Here is a 20,777-nt window from a genome sequence, read left to right on the forward strand (position 1 = left end):
CAGTGTACATAGAAAACCCTATAGGTAGTACCAAAAAACTACTTGACCTAATAAATGAATTTGGCTAAATAGTGGGAGATAAAGTCAAATATTCAGAAATTGATGGCACTGTCATACACTAATAATGAACTATAAGAAATAGAAATAAGAAAACCATCCCATTTACTATTGCAACAAAGAGAATCAAGTACCTAGAAATTAATTTAAACCAAGGAGGTAAAAGACCTGTACTCAGAAAACCTGTCTTCATGGTGAATTAATATTTGACAAAGGAGGCAATAGCATAAAATGGAACAAAGACTGTCTCTTCAATAAATGGTGTTGGGAAAACTGGACTGGTACATGCCAAAAAAAAAAAAAAAAAAAAAGAAAGCAAGAAAGAAAAAAAAGAAAGAAACTAGACTTCCATCTTACACCGTAAACCAGAATAAACACCAAATGGATAAAAGACTTAAATATAAGTTGTGATCCCATAAAAATCCTAGAAGAAAACATAGGCAGTAAAATTTCAGACAATTAGCATAGCAATATTTTTGCCAATATATCTCCTAGGGCAAGGGATATAAAGGAAAGAATAAACAAATGGGACTACATCAAATTAAAAAGCTTCTGCACAGCTAAAGAAACCATGATCAAAACAAAAAGGGAACTGACTGTATGGGAGAACATATTTGCTAATGATACATTGGAAAAAGGGCTAATCTCCAAAATATATAAAGAGCTTATATGACTCAACACCAGGAAGACAAATGATCCAATTAAAAAATGGGCAAAGGACCTGAATAGACACTTCTCCAAGGAGGATATACAGAGGGCCCTTAGATATATGAAAAAATGCTCAACATTTAGCCATCAGAGATGCAAATTAAAACCACAATGAGCTATCCCCTCACCTGCCAAAAATAGCTATAATTAATAAATCAACAAACAACAATTGCTGATGAGTATGTGGAGAAAAGGGAGCCCTAGTGCATTGTTGGTGGGAATGCAGACTGGTGCAGTCTCTGTGGAAAACAGTATGGCATTTCCTCAAAAAACTAAAAATGGAACTGCCTTCTGACCTGGCAATTCCACTGCTCGGATTATACCCTAAGAATCCTGAAACATGACTGCAAGAGAGCCTATGCACTCCTATGTTCATAGCAGCATTATTTACATTAGCCAAGCACTGGAAACAGCTCAAGTGCACCTAAGTGAATGAGTGGATCAAAAAACTGGTACATTTACACAATGGAATTCTATGCAGCACAAAGAAAGATTGAGCTCCTACCCTTTGCGACAGCATGGATGGAACTGGAGAGCATTATGCTAAGTGAAATAAGCCAGGCAGTGAAAGACAAACACCATATGACCTCACTTAAAATTGGAATCTGATGAACAAAATAAACTAATGAGCAAAATAGAACCAGAGGCACAGAATCATGGGACAGACTGACAGTTGTAAGGGAAGGGGACAGGTGGGGACTGATTGAAAGAATGTGAAGGAATTAGTCAAAGAATATGTATGAATGACTCATGGACATGGACAAAGGTGTGGAATTGACTACGGAAGTCGGGGCAGGCTGGGTAGGGGGTGCAAAAGGGAAAAATTTAGATAAATGTGATAGGATAAGCAATAAAATATTAAAAAATGAGTACAACCTTTGAGATACGTCTTGGGGGACAGGGTTGGAAAACAAATATTCTATACATGTCCTGAAATGATGCAACCTACTTAATTAACTTGTTTTAATCTAGCATTTCCCCATTTCTCTTTTCTCATCACTCTTATTCTAGGTTGGAAGATGAAACAGTCTTTCCTTCATCTGATTATTCATCATATATTATTGAACATCTGTGACATGCCTGGCACAGGTTCACAGATTACTACAACACAAGGCAAAGTATGGAAAGTGATGGACAGTGTTTTGCAGTTGAAAATAATTTCATGCTTGAATAATCAGGAGACACCTAATCAATGTTTATAGTACTAATGTATAATTATCCATAACTCAAAATAAGTATTGGTAATTCGTGACCACAAATGAACCAAGAGAACCATAAGCTCATATTAGAAACCTTTAACAAGCTGTTTCCAAAAAAAACTGCCTAGAAAAAAAAGTCTTATTGTGGTAAAATATATATAACACAAAATTAATCACTTTAACCATTTTTAGTGTACAAGTTAGTGGCATTAAATACATTCACGATATTGTGTAACCATCACCAGTACCTATACCCAAAACTTTTCCAGTATCCCCAACCACCCAGGAACTTTAAAACTTGTGGGCATACTAAGCTCAGAGGTTTTCTGCAGTCTCAGCATTCCATGACCCTCATCCCCATTTAGTTTTAGCACTCCCAGTGGTATAACATGTCTTATACCATTTCTGTTATGATTTATCCATTTAGACATCTGCCTCCCCATTTCTGTGTTATTTCTCTTCCTCATTGCCAATCACAGGCACTAAAGCAAGGAAAGCTCTTAGGAAAATGTTGCCTAACCGGGGATGGCTGACATCTGCTGGAGGGAGAACAGAACCATGGTTAATGTGTTCACTTTCTTCTACAACTCCAATATTCTCTTTAAGCTTCTTTTTTTCTTTATGCCGTTGTAGGCATAATCAAGGGGAGAAGATGATTTCAAACTTCAGACCTCCACTTGTGCCATTCTAGTGAGTGATGGGGTTAGTTGGTCATTAGAATTCTTTCCTGATCTATCCCTTTAGGGTCTATCTAAAAACTGGAAACAATCCAAAGGCTATCAATAGTAGAATGAATAAACTGCTATATATTTGTACAATGGAATCCTATGCAGAGATTAAAATTGTTAGATTTTTACTATGTGAAAACATGTGGGCAAATCTCATATAAATCATGTTGAATAAAAAGAGGCAGGCTCAGAAGAGTACACTTAATTTATGCACAGTTTAAAACCAGACAAAATTCTTGTATAATTATAGAAATCAGAAGAGTGGTTGCCTCTGGGACAATGACTAGGATGGAACATAAGAGAGGCTTCTGGGCTTTTGATAATCAATCAGCTATGTTTGCTTTATAAATACACATGAAGCTGTTTACTTAGATTTCTACTTGTTCTGCATGAATGTTATATTTCAGTTAAAAACTTTACTTAAACAGAAGACTTTATGGATATGTGAAATTTAGCTTGGTCAACTCTCAATATTTAATCTTTCAGCCTATTTTGCATGGACTATGCCATTTTCTGGCTCTGCAGGTTAATCGTAAGTGCTTAATCATATGTTTTTATTTTTTGCTCCTCTGTGCTCATTTTTCAGAGCTTGACTCCTTCTGTGAACTTGATAACCAAATGAGTCATTTCTAACTTGGTCTCTTGTCTTCTGTATAAAGTAAGATGGTCTGGGCTCTTAACACACTAGCTTTTGACACCTGGCTTTTGGCCTTTCTTTCCTCTCCAAGATGATTACTACTTTAGCAAAGTCTGTGTTTATCTAGATGACCAACCCATCATTCTAGCTTCTGTGCTCTTTGATTATCTCAACTTTTCCTCCCAGGGAAGTCAGAATTCTAAAGATCCCCCTCTCCCCAAGCCCCTCAAGATTCCAGTTAACCCACTGGTTATTTAATCAAATACTAATCTAAATACTGCTCTGAGGAATTCGCCATTGTAATTCAAGTTTCAAATCAGTTGACTCCAAAGTAGTGAGATTATCAAGGTGGAACTGATTTAATCACACGAGTCTTTACAAAGTTAAAAGGGGAAGCCTGAGAGTTTGAGAACTCAGCTGCTTTGAAGATGGAAGGACTCACAGGAGGAAAACAGCCTGGAGGAGCTGGCCCTGTGATACCCTGAGCAGAGCTTAGTCTAGCCTACATAAGTTCATTACCTCCAGGACTGTGAGGTAATAGATGTGTTAAGATACTAAATTGATAATCTGTCACTCAGCAATAGAAGACAAATATATCTCCCTTCCACTTCCCATAATCTTAATTATGTTCATGACACATAATTGGTGTCATGTTCAAACAATGGGACTTGTCCAAACCTGGAATGACAATATTAAATGTCAATTTCCTATTCAGTGACCTTATCCTCCTGTTTCAGCTCTGCAACCTTTAAGTGACCCCTCTATGGGCTCCCATTGTACCTGGTTGCACTCTCCAGTGATGAATAATTTTATCCATTTAACTTTTTGCTCCATTTTTCTATTGCCCTACCATTTCAGCAAAACTGTATCTGCAATTTTTTTTATAGTTTAATGTATTTTAATAGCAAACTTACAGGAACAGCACAGAAACAGACAACATTAAAAACATACTTATATGTAGGACAACTCAGTTAGAAAAGTATAGAGAATGGATGGAATCTACTGTATGATAAAAATGCTACAAACACCATTTAGTTGCCATCAATAACAAATTTACTTGTTTTAAAGAAATCCAAATGCTGGCATTGTCCAGAAAAATTTAACAGGTTTATTTATATTGTTACAAACTTGAACTACTTGAAACTTGTTCACTGACACACCTTGAATTGCATTAATGCTTTATGTCCCCACATTTATATTTAAAAAATTCACACACAAACGAAAATGGAAAAATGGCCAATATGTGATTTCTGTCCCCTATTTTCCACTTGCAATCTTATACTTAGGTACCTTTTTGACCCCATAAAAAAAAAAATCTAACGTTCAGAAAGAACTACCAATAACAGGAAGAAGAGATTTTTTTTTAAAGAATGAAATGTTTCCCATCATAGTGGATTCTTAAGCACATTCTCCATGTATGCGGCATGCTAGCTGGATGTCTTTTGGCATAACTGTTACACAATTGGCATGGAGATAGCACACAGGTTGGTGTCTTCACAAAGGCCAACCAGATAGGCTTCTCTTGCCTCCTACAAAGCACCAATAGCTGCACTCTGGAAGTGCAGGTCTATTTTGAAGTCCTGAGCAATTTCTCACACCAGATGCTGGAAGGGAAGTTTGTGAATCAGAAGTTCAGTGGACTTCTGATAACGTCTAATTTCATGAAGTGCCACAGTACCAGGCCTGTAACGATGAGTTTTCTTCACCCCTTCAGTAGAGGGTACACTCTTAGGAGCAGCTTTGGTAGCTGGTTGCTTCCTCAGTGGATTTGCGGCAGTCTGCTTTGTAGGAGCCATAGTATAGGGACCTCTTTACTTACCCGCCTTCTCCTTCCGCTGGAGCTGGGAGAGCTGGAGGAAGTGCTGGCATTAGAGAGCGACTGCGGCTGTGAACACAATTCCGTATCTGGAGTTTGTTCAACCTTCAAATCGTCTCCATCTTTACTTCTTTGTGAATAGGCAAACCACGCTCACTTGTGGCTTTAATGCCACAACATTTATACAATCCAATCTTAGAGTTTCTTGCTATTGCTGTGTGATCTCTAGGCCCTTTAGTGTTGAGAAGAAAAACTTTCTGCCAATTTAGGTCCAGTGAGACAAGGCAGCAACTGACAGTTAACTGACAACAGACAGATTAAGGGAGAAAAGATATGAGGTTTACAAAGCAACCTGATAGGGGACAGGAGAGGGAGAAAAGGGGCTTCTGTAGGAAACAAAGGACTTTTAGGTAAGTCAGAGAAAGTGATGTGGTAACAGAAGCAGGGTCAGAGAGATGCTTTTAGAGAAACAGATGAAAGTGTGACAGTTTTTGCTAATGTTTGTTTATGCAATTTCTTATCCACCTGTGAGTCTTCTTTCTGGCAGTGAAGCTCCCCTGAGAGGGGATTTATGGAAGCTTTATGCTCTGAACACCCTGCCTTTAATCAGATAAGGGAAGCTCCCAAAAACTTTTTCCACATCAGCTGTATCTCAAATGCCTTCAGTTAAAATAATCTTCAAACCAACTCTGTGGCTCTGGGTGGGTCCCTACGTTAGCATCCTCTGTGTTTCCTTAGAGCCCTCCCAAAGATGTACATGCCCTATAAGCCAGAATGTGAATGTTAGGTTACCTAGTAATGGAGAATTAAGGTTGCCAAAGAAATGAAATTTGCTAATCAGATGACTTTAAAAGGAGGTTAGCACTGGCCAGGTAGGTCATTTGGTTAGGGCGTTGTCCTGATACAGCAAGGTTGCAGGTTTGATCCCTGGTCAGGGCACATACAAGAAGCAACCAATGAATGTGTAAATGAGTGGAACAACAAATTGAGACTTGTATCTCTCCCCTTTCTTCTCTCTCTCTAAAGTTAATAAAAATAGAATAGGGAAATTATCCTCATTTATCCGGTGAGTCTGATGTAATTACAAGAATCTGTAAAAGTAAAAGAGAGAGGCAGAGTATGAGAGTCAGAGAAAGTGCTGTGGTAACAGAAGCAGGGTCAGAGAGATGCAGGTTGTTGACGTGGATGCTGGAGGAATGGGGGCCACAGCCAAGGAGTGCAGGCAGCCTCTGGAGCCTGGAAAAGATCCCAGAAAGGAAGCCAGATCTGCCAACATTTTTGGTTTTAGTCCACTGAGGCCAGTGTCTGACTTCTGACCTACAGAAATGCAAGACAAAATTTTGTTGTTTTAAGACACCTAGTTTGTGGTAATCTGTTATTGTAGTCATAGGTTACAAACACAGGCTTATTCCAGTATTCATCATTTTCTCAAATTTCCTGTCTTCTCATGCATGCCCATACTCTCTGCAGATCCTCCAACTTCAGAGAGAAAGTGTAGTTATGGGCCAGATGGTTCTTTCAATTTCCTCTTTTTTTCTCTAATTAAAACATTTATCTATCTAAGATGGAGGAATAGGTGGATACACCGTACCTCTTCGTACAACCAAGATTAGAAAACCAATAATTTACAACAATAATTTACTATCAGAATAACACCCAGATCCGGCAGAGGATTTATCTGAATGGGAGTCGGGCAGCCAAGAAGTTGAAGTAGACGCGTTCATCCGGACTGGTAGGAGAAGACGTGCCGGGCGGGCGCGGGGCTGGTGCGGGGCTGGCGCGGGTCGGCGGTGCGCGGAGGTCGGGGGAAGGTTTGGTGCAAAATCGGCGCAACAGCCATCCGGGGGCGCAAGAAGGCAGCGGTGATCCCTGAGTACGCAAGCTGCGGCTGGCAGACCCAGAGGGGTAGCGATTGTGGACCAGGGCAGAACTCGCGGCCCAGAAGCCCAGACAAGGGTCTGAGTCCAGGAGAACGGAACTACCGCCATTGTTTTCTTCCGTCCCGCTCCCGCCCCGCCCCCACATATAACGTCACAATCTAGCGACTGGGGTGCCCAGCCCCGGTGAGCACCTAAGGCTCCGCTCCCCACCGTAACAAGAGCAACCAGACCGGGGAAAAAAAAATAAAAAGGAGAGATAGGGGAAAAAAAAATGTTTTCAACAGAGCAGATCAGTCCCCCAGGACTCATCCTTTTGAGCGACCAAGAATTAGCCAATCTATCAGATGCGCAGTTCAAAACACTGGTGATCAGAAAGCTCACGGAACTGGTTGATTTTGGACGAAATTTAGATGAAAGAATGCAGATTACCATAAAACAGATGCAGGAAGACACGCGGAGGAGAGCCAATAGTGAAAGGAAGGAATATGAGTCTCAAAACAATACAGTGGACCAGAAGGAAGACAGAATCAACCAAGCAGGAAAGCATGATGAAATAAGAATTCAAAAAATTGAGGAAAAGATTAAGAGCATCCAAGACACCTTTAAATGTTCCAATATCCGAATTATAGGGGTACCAGAATCGGAAGGGGAAAAGCAACAGATTGAGCACATATTTGAACAAATAATAAAGGAGAACTTCCCCAATCTGGCAAAGGGAACAGTCTTCCAAGAAATCCAAGAAGCTCAGAGAGCCCCAAAGAAGTTGGACCCAAGAAGAAACACACCAAGGCACATCATAATTACATTAGCCAAGGTAAAAACGAAGGAGAGAATCCTAGAAGCAGCAAGAGGTAAGGGGACAGTAACCTACAAAGGAGTGACCATCAGACTGTCAGCTGATTTCTCCAAAGAGACCTTACAGGCAAGAAGGGGCTGGAAAGAAATATTCCAAGTCATGAAAGACAAGGACCTACATCCCAGATTACTCTATCCAGCAAAGCTTTCATTTAGAATGGAAGGGCAGATAAAGTGCTTCTCACATAAGGTCAAGTTAAAGGAGTTCATCATCACCAAGCCCTTATTTTATGAAATGCTAAAGGGACTTATCTAAGAAAAGAAGATAAAGAAAAGACATGTATAGTAAAAGGACAGCAAACTCACAAATATTAACAACCACGCCTAAAGCAAAACCAAAAGAAACTAAGTAAACAATTAGAACAGGAACAGAACCACAGAAATGGAGGGCACATGGAGGGTTAGCAGCAGGGGGGTGGGAGGAGGAGAGAGGGGGAAAAGGTATAGAGAATAAGTAGCATAGAATGTAAGTTGAAAATAGATAGGGGGAGGGCAAGAATAGCATGGGAAATGTAGAAACTAAAGAACTCACAAGTATGACACACGGACATGAACTAAAGGGGGGAAATGTGGGTGGGAGGGGGGTACAGGGGGGATGGGAGAGAAGGGGGAAATGGGACAACTGTAATAGCATAATCAATAAATATATTAAAAAAACAAAAACAAACAAACAAACAAAAAAAACCATTTATCTACATGAGGACACATCCTGAGTCCCTTCCATTCTACTATAATTTAAAAAAAATTTCTTCTCTAATGCTAACCCCTCTGTATACCATTTCCATTCTGTTTCAAAAGGGACCTGATTGTACTAATTAATCAGTTTTTCTCCCTTATGGCTCGTGCCTGGGCATGAACACATATCCTGACCTAATTTAAATCAAATAATTTAATTTGATTAAATTAAATGAGAAATGTTTTCTCTGATCTCCAAGGTAGCCTTTAGTTCTACTTTCTCTTAAGTTGAGATCTTTGGAAAGGGTTGTGCATATTGTCTCCATTCCTTCACTTACTTGTCAGTGCTCAAGCCATTACAGACTGACCTTTCTCCCACAGAGTTCATCAAAGGCCCCTGGTAGCTGTGAATGGAGCCACAGAGGAGCGAGATGTATACAGCCTCTTGCACTGCTTTTTGTTTGCTTTAACTTGGAGTGGTAGTGAAAATAAAAATAGTGGATATTGCTGGGAAAATTCCTGAGGCTGAGAGACCACAGGAAGAGGATGGCAACTCTATCATTACATGAAGAGTTTATTAAGGACACTAACATACGAAGAAGCACCACCGGGAGGCAGTGAGATGCCGTGGATACCCTCTGCACCATGAGACATGCTTTAGGGCAGCGGTGTTTAACCTTTTTCATCTCATGTCACACATAAGCTAATTCCTAAAATTCTGTGGCACACCAAAAACTATATACTTTTGCTGATCTGAGAAAATGGGTATAATTTTGATTTAGTCACACTAGATGGCTGTTGTATTGGCTTTGTCATTTTTATGTGACAATCTAAGGAAAAAGAGGTAGTGTCCTTGACTAAATACCTGTTCCATGTTTTAAAACTTGTGTCACACTGGTTAAAAATTGCTGTTCTTTTTTTAAAGTTTAATTTATTTAGTTTTAGAGGGGGGAAGAGGGAGAAAGAGAGAGAGAAACATTGATCACACCCTGACCAGGGACCAAACCCACAACCCAGGCCTCTGTCCTGGGTGGGAATAGTAACAAGAGACCTTTCCAAGTGCAGGACAATGCCCAACTGTCTGAGCTAACTGAGTGAGGGCTGGAAATTGCTGTACTAAGGGGTTACATAGGGCAGGGTAGATGGATAGGGATATTGGGGTGGGACCCACCCCAGATAAGGGGAAACCACCTATCTTGCTTGCTAGGGTAGAACCAGCACAAACCAGCATTCTGTGGGATATAGGGGAGGGACCTTATCACCAAGCACTTGGTGTCTTGGTGGACAAACAGACTGAGTACTCAGGGCAGCTGTGACAGGCTAGGAGGACATTAAAAATCCTATGTGAATGATGAAGAAAACCTCTCATAGATGCATATGGGAGCTTTGATATTAGGGCACCTGATTCATGGAGTAACAAGCCCAGGAAGTGTGTTCCTTTAATGAGAAGACTACTTTGTTTATCGTTCTGTATAATAAGCCATATCCTTTATCAACATTAAGTGAATTTGTATCCTTTGCTTGTATCCTTCCTGGACATCCCATCAAGCACTGATACCCTTGGAAAACCATGCAAGCAAGGCCCTCACTGGTGTGATTATTAGGAAGGAGTATTATACCCTCCCCTCCCCTTCCAGATATCCCAGGGGCTCAAGTGATTTCATGAACGAGTCAGTCTGTTCCCTTCATTGTCCCTATGTATCTATTCACATCCATGTACACTGCCTATAAAAACACAGGGTGACACCTCACCCCTCTAGAGCCCACAGAAGATCTCCAGTGTATGTCAAGGGTTTGGACTCTACATGGACCCAAAACTGTCAAAGAGGGTTGTCACGAAGTTCTAATTCTCCCCCTGCCTTTGCCCACTTCCACCAGCACCCCACCCCTACTCTCTCAGGCAATCCCCCACCTTTGTTCACATCCATGGGTCATGTGTATAAATTCTTTGGCTGCTCTCTTTCCTACACTGTACTATATACCCCCATGGCTATTCTGTAACTACCTATTTGTATTTATTAATCCCTTCACCTCTCACCATTCTCCCATACACCCCCACCCCCATCTATTTATCTTTAACCTTTGGCATTTTATTCATGCTATGTCTTGGAGTGGGCCTCTTTGCAGCCATCTTGTTGGGGACTCTCTGCACTTCCTGGACTTGCATGTCTATTTCCTTCACCAAATCAGGGAAGTTTTCTTTCATTATTTTTCTAAATAGATTTCCAATTTCTTGCTCTTTTTCTTCTCCTTCTGGCACCCCTATCAAGTCAATGTTGGATTGCTTAAAGTTGTCCCATAGTTTGCTTACACTATCCTCATTTTTTGATTCTCTTTTCTTCTCGTTCTGATGGGTTGTTTTTTGCTTCCTTATGTTCTAAATCATTGATTTGATTCTCGGCTTCATCCACTCAACTGTTGTTTCCCTGTAAATTGTTCTTTATTTCAATTAGTGTATTCTTTCTTTTTAACTGGATCTTTTTTAATGCTGTTAAGATCCTCACTAAGTTCCTTGAGCATCCTTATAACCAGTGTTTTGAACTCTGTATCTGATAGATTGCTTATCTCCATTTCATTTAGCTCTTTTTCTGGAGTTTTGATCTGTTCTTTCATTTGTGTCATGTGTCTTCTCACTTTGGCTGCCTCTCTATGTTTGTTTCTATGTATCAGGTAGGGCTGCTTTGACACTGTGTCTGGGTAGCGTGGCCTAATGTAGTAGGTGTCCCATAGGGTCCAGTGGCTCAGCTTCCCCTGTCACATAGGCTGGGTACTCAAGTACTTCATGTGGGCTGAGTACACATTCCTCTTGTAGTTGAGCCTTGGCTGCTGTTGACAGAACAATGAGAGGGGTTTAACCAGGCCAGTCAACTTCAAGGATTGGCTGTGACCATTTACCATCAACCTCTGCCCTCCATGAAGGATCAGCTCCACAGGGCCAGGTTAGTGGTGCCCTGACATGGTCTGTAGCTGTGCTGGCCATGGGCTTTCCCAGGCGTCTCTGGCCAAGATCAGCCCCCACCTGTGTTTTGCCTGGGGCCACCCTGCCTTGGCTATGAAGCAATCTGAGATGGGTGTTACTTGTGCTGGGCTTGGAGATTTCTAGGTGAAGCCAACCTGTGAATCTAGGCTGCTAGGTCCAGCCCTGGGACTCAGTGAGGCCAGCTGCTACTTGTTTGTTCATATGGAAAAGCAGCTTGGGCGCGCCCACAAATTGAGTGAATTGAGTGGGGTGGAGTTTCTGGGGTTCTCCAAGGCAGGTTAAACAGTTAGCCATAGTGATGGAATCGGAGATATGGCACCAGTCTGCTGGATCTGTGAAGGGAGGGGCCAGAAAGGGGACAATGGTCTCTGATTTCACTGAGGCCAGAAACCTCAGCCTCCACCTACTTGCCACTGGTGCTCCTCCAGCTGCTACCCCTGCAGTCCTAAAATTACATTCTGCCCTTTGAAGACAATTGCGAGGCTAATGTGGCCCTTGGTGAAAGTGAGTTTGACACACCTGATCTAGATGCAAGTACTGATTTCTGAAAGTAGATGCAGGTGAATTTTGGCACATTCCTACAGCCAGATAACCAGCTCTTTTCCTAAATGTGCATAATGTCTTTTCCACTTACAATCAGTGTCTTGTGAAGAAGTGTTTATTACAGGAGTGTAAGGAATGCATTTAAACTGTCCAGTAATACTTGCATTCAAAAGTTTTGTGTCCATTTCCTCCAGCCCTGGTAGATTTAGTTCCTCGTTTCCTTGGCCCTGGGCAGCAGGAACCCAATTTCTCAGAAGTTCATCAATAGAGACTGCCTACTTGCTCTCCAGGAGCAACGTATAAAACTGAAGAAAGCTTTGGTGTCTGAGTCCCCTGGTGCTTAGGGCCACCAACAGCGACCAAATCCACCCAGGTCAGACTAGGTATTGATCCTCTGGGGTGGAGTCCTGGGATTACCAGGGCTCGTCCATTTCGTAGCCCTGGACACAGAGTTTTCTGTTTGTCCCTGGGAGTTACCGGAACGGGACAGTCGTGTCCCTGATCCAGGCCAGGGGAGACTGGCAGCAGGTTCCGTGCGGTACTTGGTCCCGGGCTACGCCCAGCGAGGGCTCCGCAGGAGCGCTAATCTCAGTCAGGCGCGCGGCGCCTCGCCTTATTCCCTGAGGGGGTCACTGACCCCAGAAGGCAGGGAGGCCAAGGGAGGGGCCACCGCCTTCCCAGCTACCTGCCCGCAACCCTAGGCGTGGGGGTAAAGCTGGGATCGGCTCTGGCTCCGCTTGGCTCCTCGCTGCTCTGGCTGGACACCCATCGCTCCTGGCCGTGTCCGTGATCTCCTCGGCTGGCGCCTTCCCGGGTATTCTCCGCACGCGTGAGTGCTGAGCTGGCAAGCTGCTCTCGGTCGCGGTGGGTGGGCTGCGTGTGGGGCTGTGAGCGTTGGTCCAGGAAGGTCGCTTCTGCTGGGCTTCTTTGCTCCAGGGACTGTCCTGAATCCCTGGTTACAGACGGAGTACCTAGGGAAGAGGGAGTCCCAGACCGTCGGTTCAGGACTGGGCTGATGCAGGAAGAAGGCAGCCGGGAAAGGAGACGTGAAGATTGCGTAAAAACTTCAGGTTTGGAAAGCACAGTACAAATGCTTGATGTCTTTGTGAAGCAGGAGCTGCTTCCTCAGGGTAAGCAGACCTTGGGAAGGTCTGGCGGACTCCTCTCCGCGCGCGTGTAGACAATTATTAGAGCCCTGCCTCTAAGTGCGGGACCCTGAGATCAGAGCCCTGGAACTGCTGAGTGAGAGGTGACAGCCCTTGGGATGTCCGTGGCTTGAAAGGTTGGTGGGTGTTGAGAGTACATTTGGTAGAAAATAGAAAACTGTTAAATCGAGGTGTCTAGGTTTCAGTTAGTCCCTCCCAGCTGCATTTGGTAGTGAAAATGAGACAGTGTAATAGCCCCTAGATCCATGTTGTTGCAGATGGTAAGATTTCTTTCTTTCTTTCTTCTTCTTTCTTTCTTTCTTTCTTTCTTTCTTTCTTTCTTTCTTTCTTTCTTTCTTTCTTTCTTTCTTTCTTTCTTTCTTTCTTTCTTTCTTTCTTTCTTTCTTTCTTTCTTTCTTTCTTTCTTTCTTCTTTCTTTTTTGCTGAGTAATATTCCATTGTATATACCTATGTACCTCTTTTTTATCCATTCCTTCAGCCATGGGCACTTCGGTTGCTGGTATGCCTTGTCTTTTGTAAACAATGTTGCAATGAATTTAGGGATGCATATGTCTTTTCACTTTAGTGTTTTGGGTTTCTTTGGATAAATACCCAGAAGTAGAATTGCTGGGTCCTTCTTTATTTCTTTCTTTAAAGTCTTTGTGTGTGTGTGTGTCTCTTATAAGTATTGCTTCCTCAGCTTTTTAAAATTTCCATTTGTGTGAAATGTTTTTTCCATCCCTTTACTTTCAATCTGTGTGTCTTTCCATCCGAAGTGTGTCTCTTGTAGCAGCATATATATGCTTCTTTTTTCCTATCCATTCAGCCACCTTATATCTTTGGATTGGAATGTTCACATCTAAAGTAATTATTGATAGTTATCTATGTGATTCCACTTATATGAAGAATCTCCAAAAGAAAATGAATGAACAAACAAAAGAGAAGCAAACTCATAGATATAGAGAACATTTGATGGTTGCCAAATGGGAGTGGAGTTGGAGGATGGGTGAAAAAGGGGAAGAAATTAGGAAGTGCAAATTGCCAGTTATAAAAAGTCCTAGGGATATAAGGTACAGCATGGGGAATATAGTCAATAAAACTCTAATCACTGTATATATAGTGTCAGATGGGTGGTAGACTTATGGGGTGATCACTTGGTAACGTATGTAAATGTCTAGTCACTATGTTGTACATCTGAAACTAATATAATATTGCATGTCAGCTGTAATTTAAAAATAAAAATATTTAAAAAATGAAAAAATAAAATAAAGCAACAAACAAAAAAGTGAACATGAAATGCAAACTGAAATTTCAGACTGCTTTTTCTGATGCAATGTGTCAGTGCAACTGATTCCATGGGTTGTAAGGGCTGCTTGGTGAAACTGCTGCCTTTCTGCAAATGTGTGAAGCTGGAGTTCATATTGGTAAGTAAAAACTTATTGAGCATGGAAGTTACTACAGGGTGAAGCAAAAATTTGATAATATCAATACCTTTAAAGGGATTAACCAATATATTTTATCTTTTTCTTATCTCCAAGACATAAAGTTCATCCACAACTTTGGATGGTCTGTTTGAGCCTTAGCCAGTTCTTCTGTGTAATTTTTCTGTGGATAGCTTAATGATTAACTTAAAAAATTAACCAGCTCATTATAATAATTAAAAATAATGCTAAAGAAGTTAGAACAAAACAGAAAAATAGAAGACTAAAAAAGTTAGATTGCAAATCTGGCAAATAGTTAAGAAAATAACCTGTAGTGATGCATAGTTTTATTTTCCTGACTAGTAGCAGACTTACAGAAGCTCATTTCACTTTCAGGAAAAAAAGTGGATTCATAGTAACAAATGTTTATTGGTCATCTTTGTTCTAGACCCTGGACATTCAGCAAAAGCTTCCTTGGGAAACATATTCTTTTACATCAACATGGTATTAGAATTCATATACCCAAAATCTATTTCTGCATTTTAAAATAGGTTTTTTAAAGATTTATTTTATTTTTTTTAAGATTTTACTTATTTATTTTTAGAGAGGGGAAGGGGGAAAGAGAGAGAGTGAGTGAAACATCAATGTGTGGTTACCTATTGCATGACCCCCCAATGGGGACCTGGCCTGTAACCCAGGCATGTGCTTTAGACTAGGAATTGAACCAGTGACCTTTGGTTTGCAGGTCGGCACTCCATTCACTGAGCCACACCAGCCAGGGCTATTTCTGTATTTTTTAAAATAATTTTTTAATTTTCCAATTACAGTTAATATATATTATTTTCAAGTGTACAGCCCAGTGATTAGACATTACATAGCTTGCTAACTGATCATCCTGATAAATCTCACACCCATCTGACACCATACATGGTTCTTAGAATATTACTGACTATATTCCCTATGTTGTGCTTTACATCCCCAAGACTGCTCTGAAACAACCAATTTGTACTTCTTAATCTCTTCATCATTTTCACTCATTCCCCCCGAACCCCTTCCCATCTGTCAACTGTCAAATGTTCTCTGTTTCTATGAATCTGTTCTTGTTCTGCTTGTTCATTTATTTTGTTATTTAGTGTCAATTGTTGATATATTTGTTTATAGCCATTTTATTCATATTTCTGATGTTTTTTTTCTTACAGAAGATCCTTTAACATTTTATATAATACTGGTATGGTGGTGAAGAACTCCTTCAGCTTTTTTTTTTTTGTCTGGGAAGCTGTTTATATGCTCTTCCATTCTAAATGATAGCTTTGCTGGATAGAGCAATCTTGATTGTAGGTCCTTGCTTTTCATCATTTTGAATATTTCTTGCCAATCCCTGCTGGCTTCCAAAATTTCTGTTGAGAAATCAGCTGACAGTCTTATGGGAGCTCCCTTATAGATAGATAACTAACTGCTTTTCTCTTGCTGCTTTTAGGATTCTAAGAGCACCTTATGCTATCCTCATCTTTTTCTTTTTTTATTCTTTTTTCTTTTTGCTGTCCTGGATGGGTGTTTTTTACTTTCTTATATTCCAAATCACTTATTTGATTTCAAACTTTATCCACTCTATTGTTGATTCCTTATAGATTATTCTTCATTTCAGTTAGTGTATCCTTCATTTCTGGCTGGTAATTTTTCTTATGCTATTTAAATTCTCACTAAATTTATTGAACATCCTTATAACCAGTGTTTTGAACTCCCCATCTAGTAGATTGCTTTTATCATTTTGTTTAGCTCTTTCTCTGGAGTTTCATTCTTTTTCTTCATTTAGGACATTTTTTTAATCTCCTCATTTTGGCAGCCTCCCTGTGTTTGTTTCTATGTTTCAGGTGGAGTTGCTCCACCCCCCCCCCCCCCCAGGCTTGGTAGAGTGGTCTAATGTAGTAGATGTTCTGTAGGGTCCAGTGACATAGCCTCTCCTATCACCAAAGTTGGGCACCGCCCTGTGTGGGCTGTGTACATTTTTCTGTTGTATTTGAGCATTGCTTGCTTGTTGGCATGTCAATGTGAGGGATTTACCCCCAGGCCAGTCACATGCAAGGACTGGCTTTGACAACTGACCTCCAACCACCATGAAGGATCAGCTGTGCAGGTGCCCACTTCACAGAGCAGGACCTGCTTTAGTAGGGCTCCGGTGCCTGCTGTGTCCTCCCTTTGAGTGTGTTGCTTGTGGAGGTGTTGGTTGGTGCTTTGACTAGGTCTGATGCTGCACTGGGTACACTCACTGGCTCTGAGGCCTCCTGGGAGGTGTAGATCAAGATTGGCCACTACCTGTGTTCTGCCTGGAGCCACCCAACATGAGCTACGAAACAATCTGTAGATGACTGCTACTTGTGTTGGGCTTGGAGTTGCCCAGGTGAGGTCAACCTGCAAACCAAGGCCCACTGCTTCTAGTGCTGGGTCTGCTGCCATTTAGTGAGAAGTACAGGGCAAGCTGAGTCCAGATGCTTCTTGTTTGAGAGATTTTAGGAAAATCTGAAGCGTGAGACAAGATAGCCATTATTAGAGAAAAGCCACTGGAGACCCCTTTAGTGGGCCTAGAAGGTGGATGGGGCGAGGCCTCAGGGAATCACCAGGGTGGGCAAACAGTGTATGCCAGGTTGATGGAGTCTCAGATATTGAACCTTCCAGCTGGCTCTGTTGGGGAAGGGCTCAGAAAAGGAACAATGGCCTCTGCCAGAACATCTGTGTGAGAGAAAGCTATGTCCCCCACCCTCAAGCTCTTGACCTGAAATAGTACAATTTAGTTCCTCCCCATATGTGTGTGGTGCCTTTCAAGCTGCTGGCCTAGCCCTGGAGCTCAGAGGGAGTGAGTATGAGTAATTCTGTGTTTGGGTGCCTTTAAGAGGAACTTCCTTCTAGGAACCCTCTGTCTCCCTCAGCCTCAATCCCCACTGGTTTTTATAGCCATAAGTTATGGGGCCTTCCCATTTTGACAAAGTAACCCTGGGCTAGGGGCCTGATGTGGAGCTGGTACTTCTCACTCCTCAATGGGAACTTCTGCAGGGAGATATCCCTCCCAGTTTTTATCCCACACATGTGAGTGTGAGACCAGCCCATTCTGTGTTTATGCCCCTCCTGCCAGTCTTGATGTGGCTTCTTTTTAAAAATTTTCACTTATTGATTTTAGAGAGGAAGGGAGAGAGAGAGAGAGAGAAAGAGAGAGAGAAAGAGAGCATCTATTTGTTCCACTTATTTATTGCATTCATTGGTTGATCCTTATAAATGCCCTGATGGGAACTGGAACCTGAAACTTGGCATAATGGTATGACACTTTAGCCAAGTGAGCAACCAAACCATTATTTCTTCAAACAGGTTCTTGAGCCCTTGTTCACTCACTTCTCTGGTGCCCCAATGATGTGAATGTTGTTATACTTGATATTGTCCCAAAAGTCCCTTAGATTTCCTCATTTTAAAAAATTTACATTTCTTTTTTGATGCTCTGTTTGGGTGTTTACAGTTATCTTGTCCTCTAATTCACTAATTCAATCATCTGCTTCATCTGACCTGCTATTGATTCCTTCTAATGTATTCTTCAATTCAGATATTTTCATTTCTGACTGGTTCCTTTTTATGGTTTTTATGTACTTTTTATTGCTTACTATCTCTTTGTTTAAGTTCTCACTGATATCACCCAGTCTTCCCCTAAGGTCCTTGAGAATCCTTATAACCATCGTTTTAAACTCTGTATCTGGTATCATGGTTGCTTCCATTTTACTTAATTCTTTTCAGGGACCTCTTCCTCTCTATAAAATCATTTTCTTAATTTCACTATCACAAAATTCTCTAGGCTCAATTTACATTTTCCATGCCCCAACCCAAATATCAACTATTTTTTTTTCAAGACACTTTGGTCCTTTTTTTTTTTTTTTTGTCAGAATGTTATAAGTATCCAAGATGTGGACACTAGATGTGCTACTGTTACCCTGGTTCTTGTCACTGACACAGTAAAAAATTATAGGTCAGTGAGCCTATTAGCATGCAAGCAAAGTTTATTAGTGAATGGGAGGGCAAAAGCAAGGGTGGCAAAAATAAGGGTGGCTAAAGGCCTGGGTGGCCAGCACCCAGGTAGCCAGAGGTTGGGTGGCCAAAAGGGATGGCCAGAGGCCCTCTGGCCAGAGGCTGAGTGGCCAGGGCCCTCCCACCCCACCCCCACCCCCACCCCTCATGTGGTAAGAGAGCCATGAGCCAAGAGGGTCAGTCTTCGCTCTGAGGGCTTATATAGTTTGGGAGGTAAGGGTGAAGAAGTTACATGTTGATTGGCTGGTAAAGTTGGTGCCAGCTTTCTGGGTGAGATGTGACTACCTAAATGTAGGTATGGGTGGGGGTCTGTTAGCCCAAATCTTTATCTTGCTCTAGACTCTGTTCATTTTGCACAAGTGATGTGAGGTGGGCAGTTAACCAAAGTTGTTTTATGGGTTTTTTCTTTGGGCACTGTAGGCCCCCTCCCCTTCTCACTTCCAGGCCTTGGGATGATTACACAGTCTCAAGGTTTTCCTTTTCTCAGCCAGTGGAGATGATATACACAGACTTTCAAGGGCACCCCCTCTCCTGCACTATCATAGTTTACTTGTTGTTCGGGACACCTGGCAGCCTTATCAAACCAGACTCTGGATTTACTGGGTCAATGTGTGAACTTTTGCTTTCAGCCTTCTTTATTAAGTTATTTGTTAGATTGTAATGGTGAGGGCTCTGCCTTTATTTCCCTCCTGGCCACTCATTCCTAGGTGTTACCTAAGTGTTAAAAGGTGTTGCCTGGCAACCAGGACACTATAGTTGCTGGCCAGCAACAGCAGAGCCATCTCAGGATTCTTCCTATGTTATCTCCTGCAGTACTACCAGAGTAACTTTTAGCCTTTAATAGATTTGTGACCTAGTAAGTGTATCTCTACAAATAGGAACAATGCCTTAAATTTCAAGCACTACAGAGGACCCAGCTGTGGTTTGCTAATTTGTGTTCAGTTTCTTATGGGAAAGAAATGAAATTGGCAGGGTTTAGTATTTTTAAAAGTTTCCAGTTTTTCTCAAATGATGACCCATAACTGCTTATAGAAAAAAACAGAATGAGCATACCAATTTTTATTTATTAGGCTCTATATGTGGAAGCAGTGTTTTTAGTTTACTAACTTAATTAAGCTATATCTTGACTAATGTCCAGATATATGTGAAGGGGAGCTATGCCTAGGTCCTATCTTTGAGATAGGCAACAATGAGTACTTATCTGAGATCCAAGAGAATAGCTATTCTTCAAGTACCGATTCAGGAAGAAACACAAATAATATTCTGGTCAGGAGGTGAAGGCAAAGGGTTTTTATGAGAAAGGGAAGGGGGATAATTACAAGAATAGAAGGGAGGAATTTCTTTGGGTGTTAATAAGCTAAGGAATGAATTTTTATAGGTGTAGATGAGCTAAAATAATGATACTGATTCTAAATACTTTTTAAAATTTTCAGTTCAGTAGTCACATTGCCATTTTCCTGTTGATTTTATAAACAGTTGTTTGGGATGCAGTGCAGCTTTAGGTACGACTGCATCCAAAAGGTAGTTTAACAGACAAAGAGTTTGAGGGGTAGGAAATGCAAGGCACTGCCTCTGGGGTGGCAGCTGTGACTCCATTTTGAACTGGTTCTGCTTATATTACTTTTTATGTTTTCACCTTGTCATCAAGATCTTTCCTTGAAAGCATCATGATCAGTTCTCAGAAAGCAACACCGATCAGTTAATAGAAAGATTGTTCATCTCTCCTTACTGGGAAAGCTCATTCCCTGTATGTCATTTCCGCATAGGAAGGAACATGGTTTTCTTAGGAGCCTTAGGCCACACTGCAGCCACATGGGCGATAGAACAGAGGAAGGGTTTGTTGTCATGTTGCCTTAAGAGCAAATATCTTCTCTCATTTCTTGAGGTTTCTCACATGAATTCTCATAGGCCTTGGTGATCATCTCAAAATGCTGAGCAACCATTATATGAGTGCTGTTTTTATAACATCAAGCTATACCAAACAGTTTTATAACAGCAAAAATTTCTATAATAACTAACAAAATGTTACGTCCAATTTTGAGAATAGTTCTGAACCAGGAGACAATACCTG

General features: G+C 41.3%; 1 protein-coding gene across 6 annotated transcripts in view; it reads left to right on the plus strand.

Annotated features, from left to right (window-relative positions):
• Positions 1 to 3,173: 3,173 nt before the first annotated feature.
• The window catches only part of LOC114492854 (broad substrate specificity ATP-binding cassette transporter ABCG2), a 65,523-nt gene continuing 47,919 nt past the window's right edge, over positions 3,174 to 20,777 (plus strand). For 2 of the 6 annotated variants that reach the window (XM_036026706.1, XM_036026703.1), the window contains exons 1-2: positions 12,750 to 12,907; positions 18,565 to 18,647. Coding sequence is in view for 1 of the 6 variants with exons in the window: in XM_036026697.1 (XP_035882590.1) it covers positions 3,189 to 3,224; positions 18,565 to 18,647 (119 nt within the window). In the remaining 5 variants the exon portion in view is untranslated. Of the gene's footprint in view, positions 3,225 to 12,749; positions 12,908 to 13,009; positions 13,361 to 18,564; positions 18,648 to 20,777 lie in introns of those variants that run through there. The other 4 variants (XM_036026697.1, XM_036026708.1, XM_036026713.1 and 1 more) reach the window with 4 other exon arrangements.

The sequence above is a fragment of the Phyllostomus discolor genome, chromosome 1 (assembly GCF_004126475.2).
Source record: "Phyllostomus discolor isolate MPI-MPIP mPhyDis1 chromosome 1, mPhyDis1.pri.v3, whole genome shotgun sequence".
Classification (NCBI taxonomy): Eukaryota; Metazoa; Chordata; class Mammalia; order Chiroptera; family Phyllostomidae; genus Phyllostomus; species Phyllostomus discolor.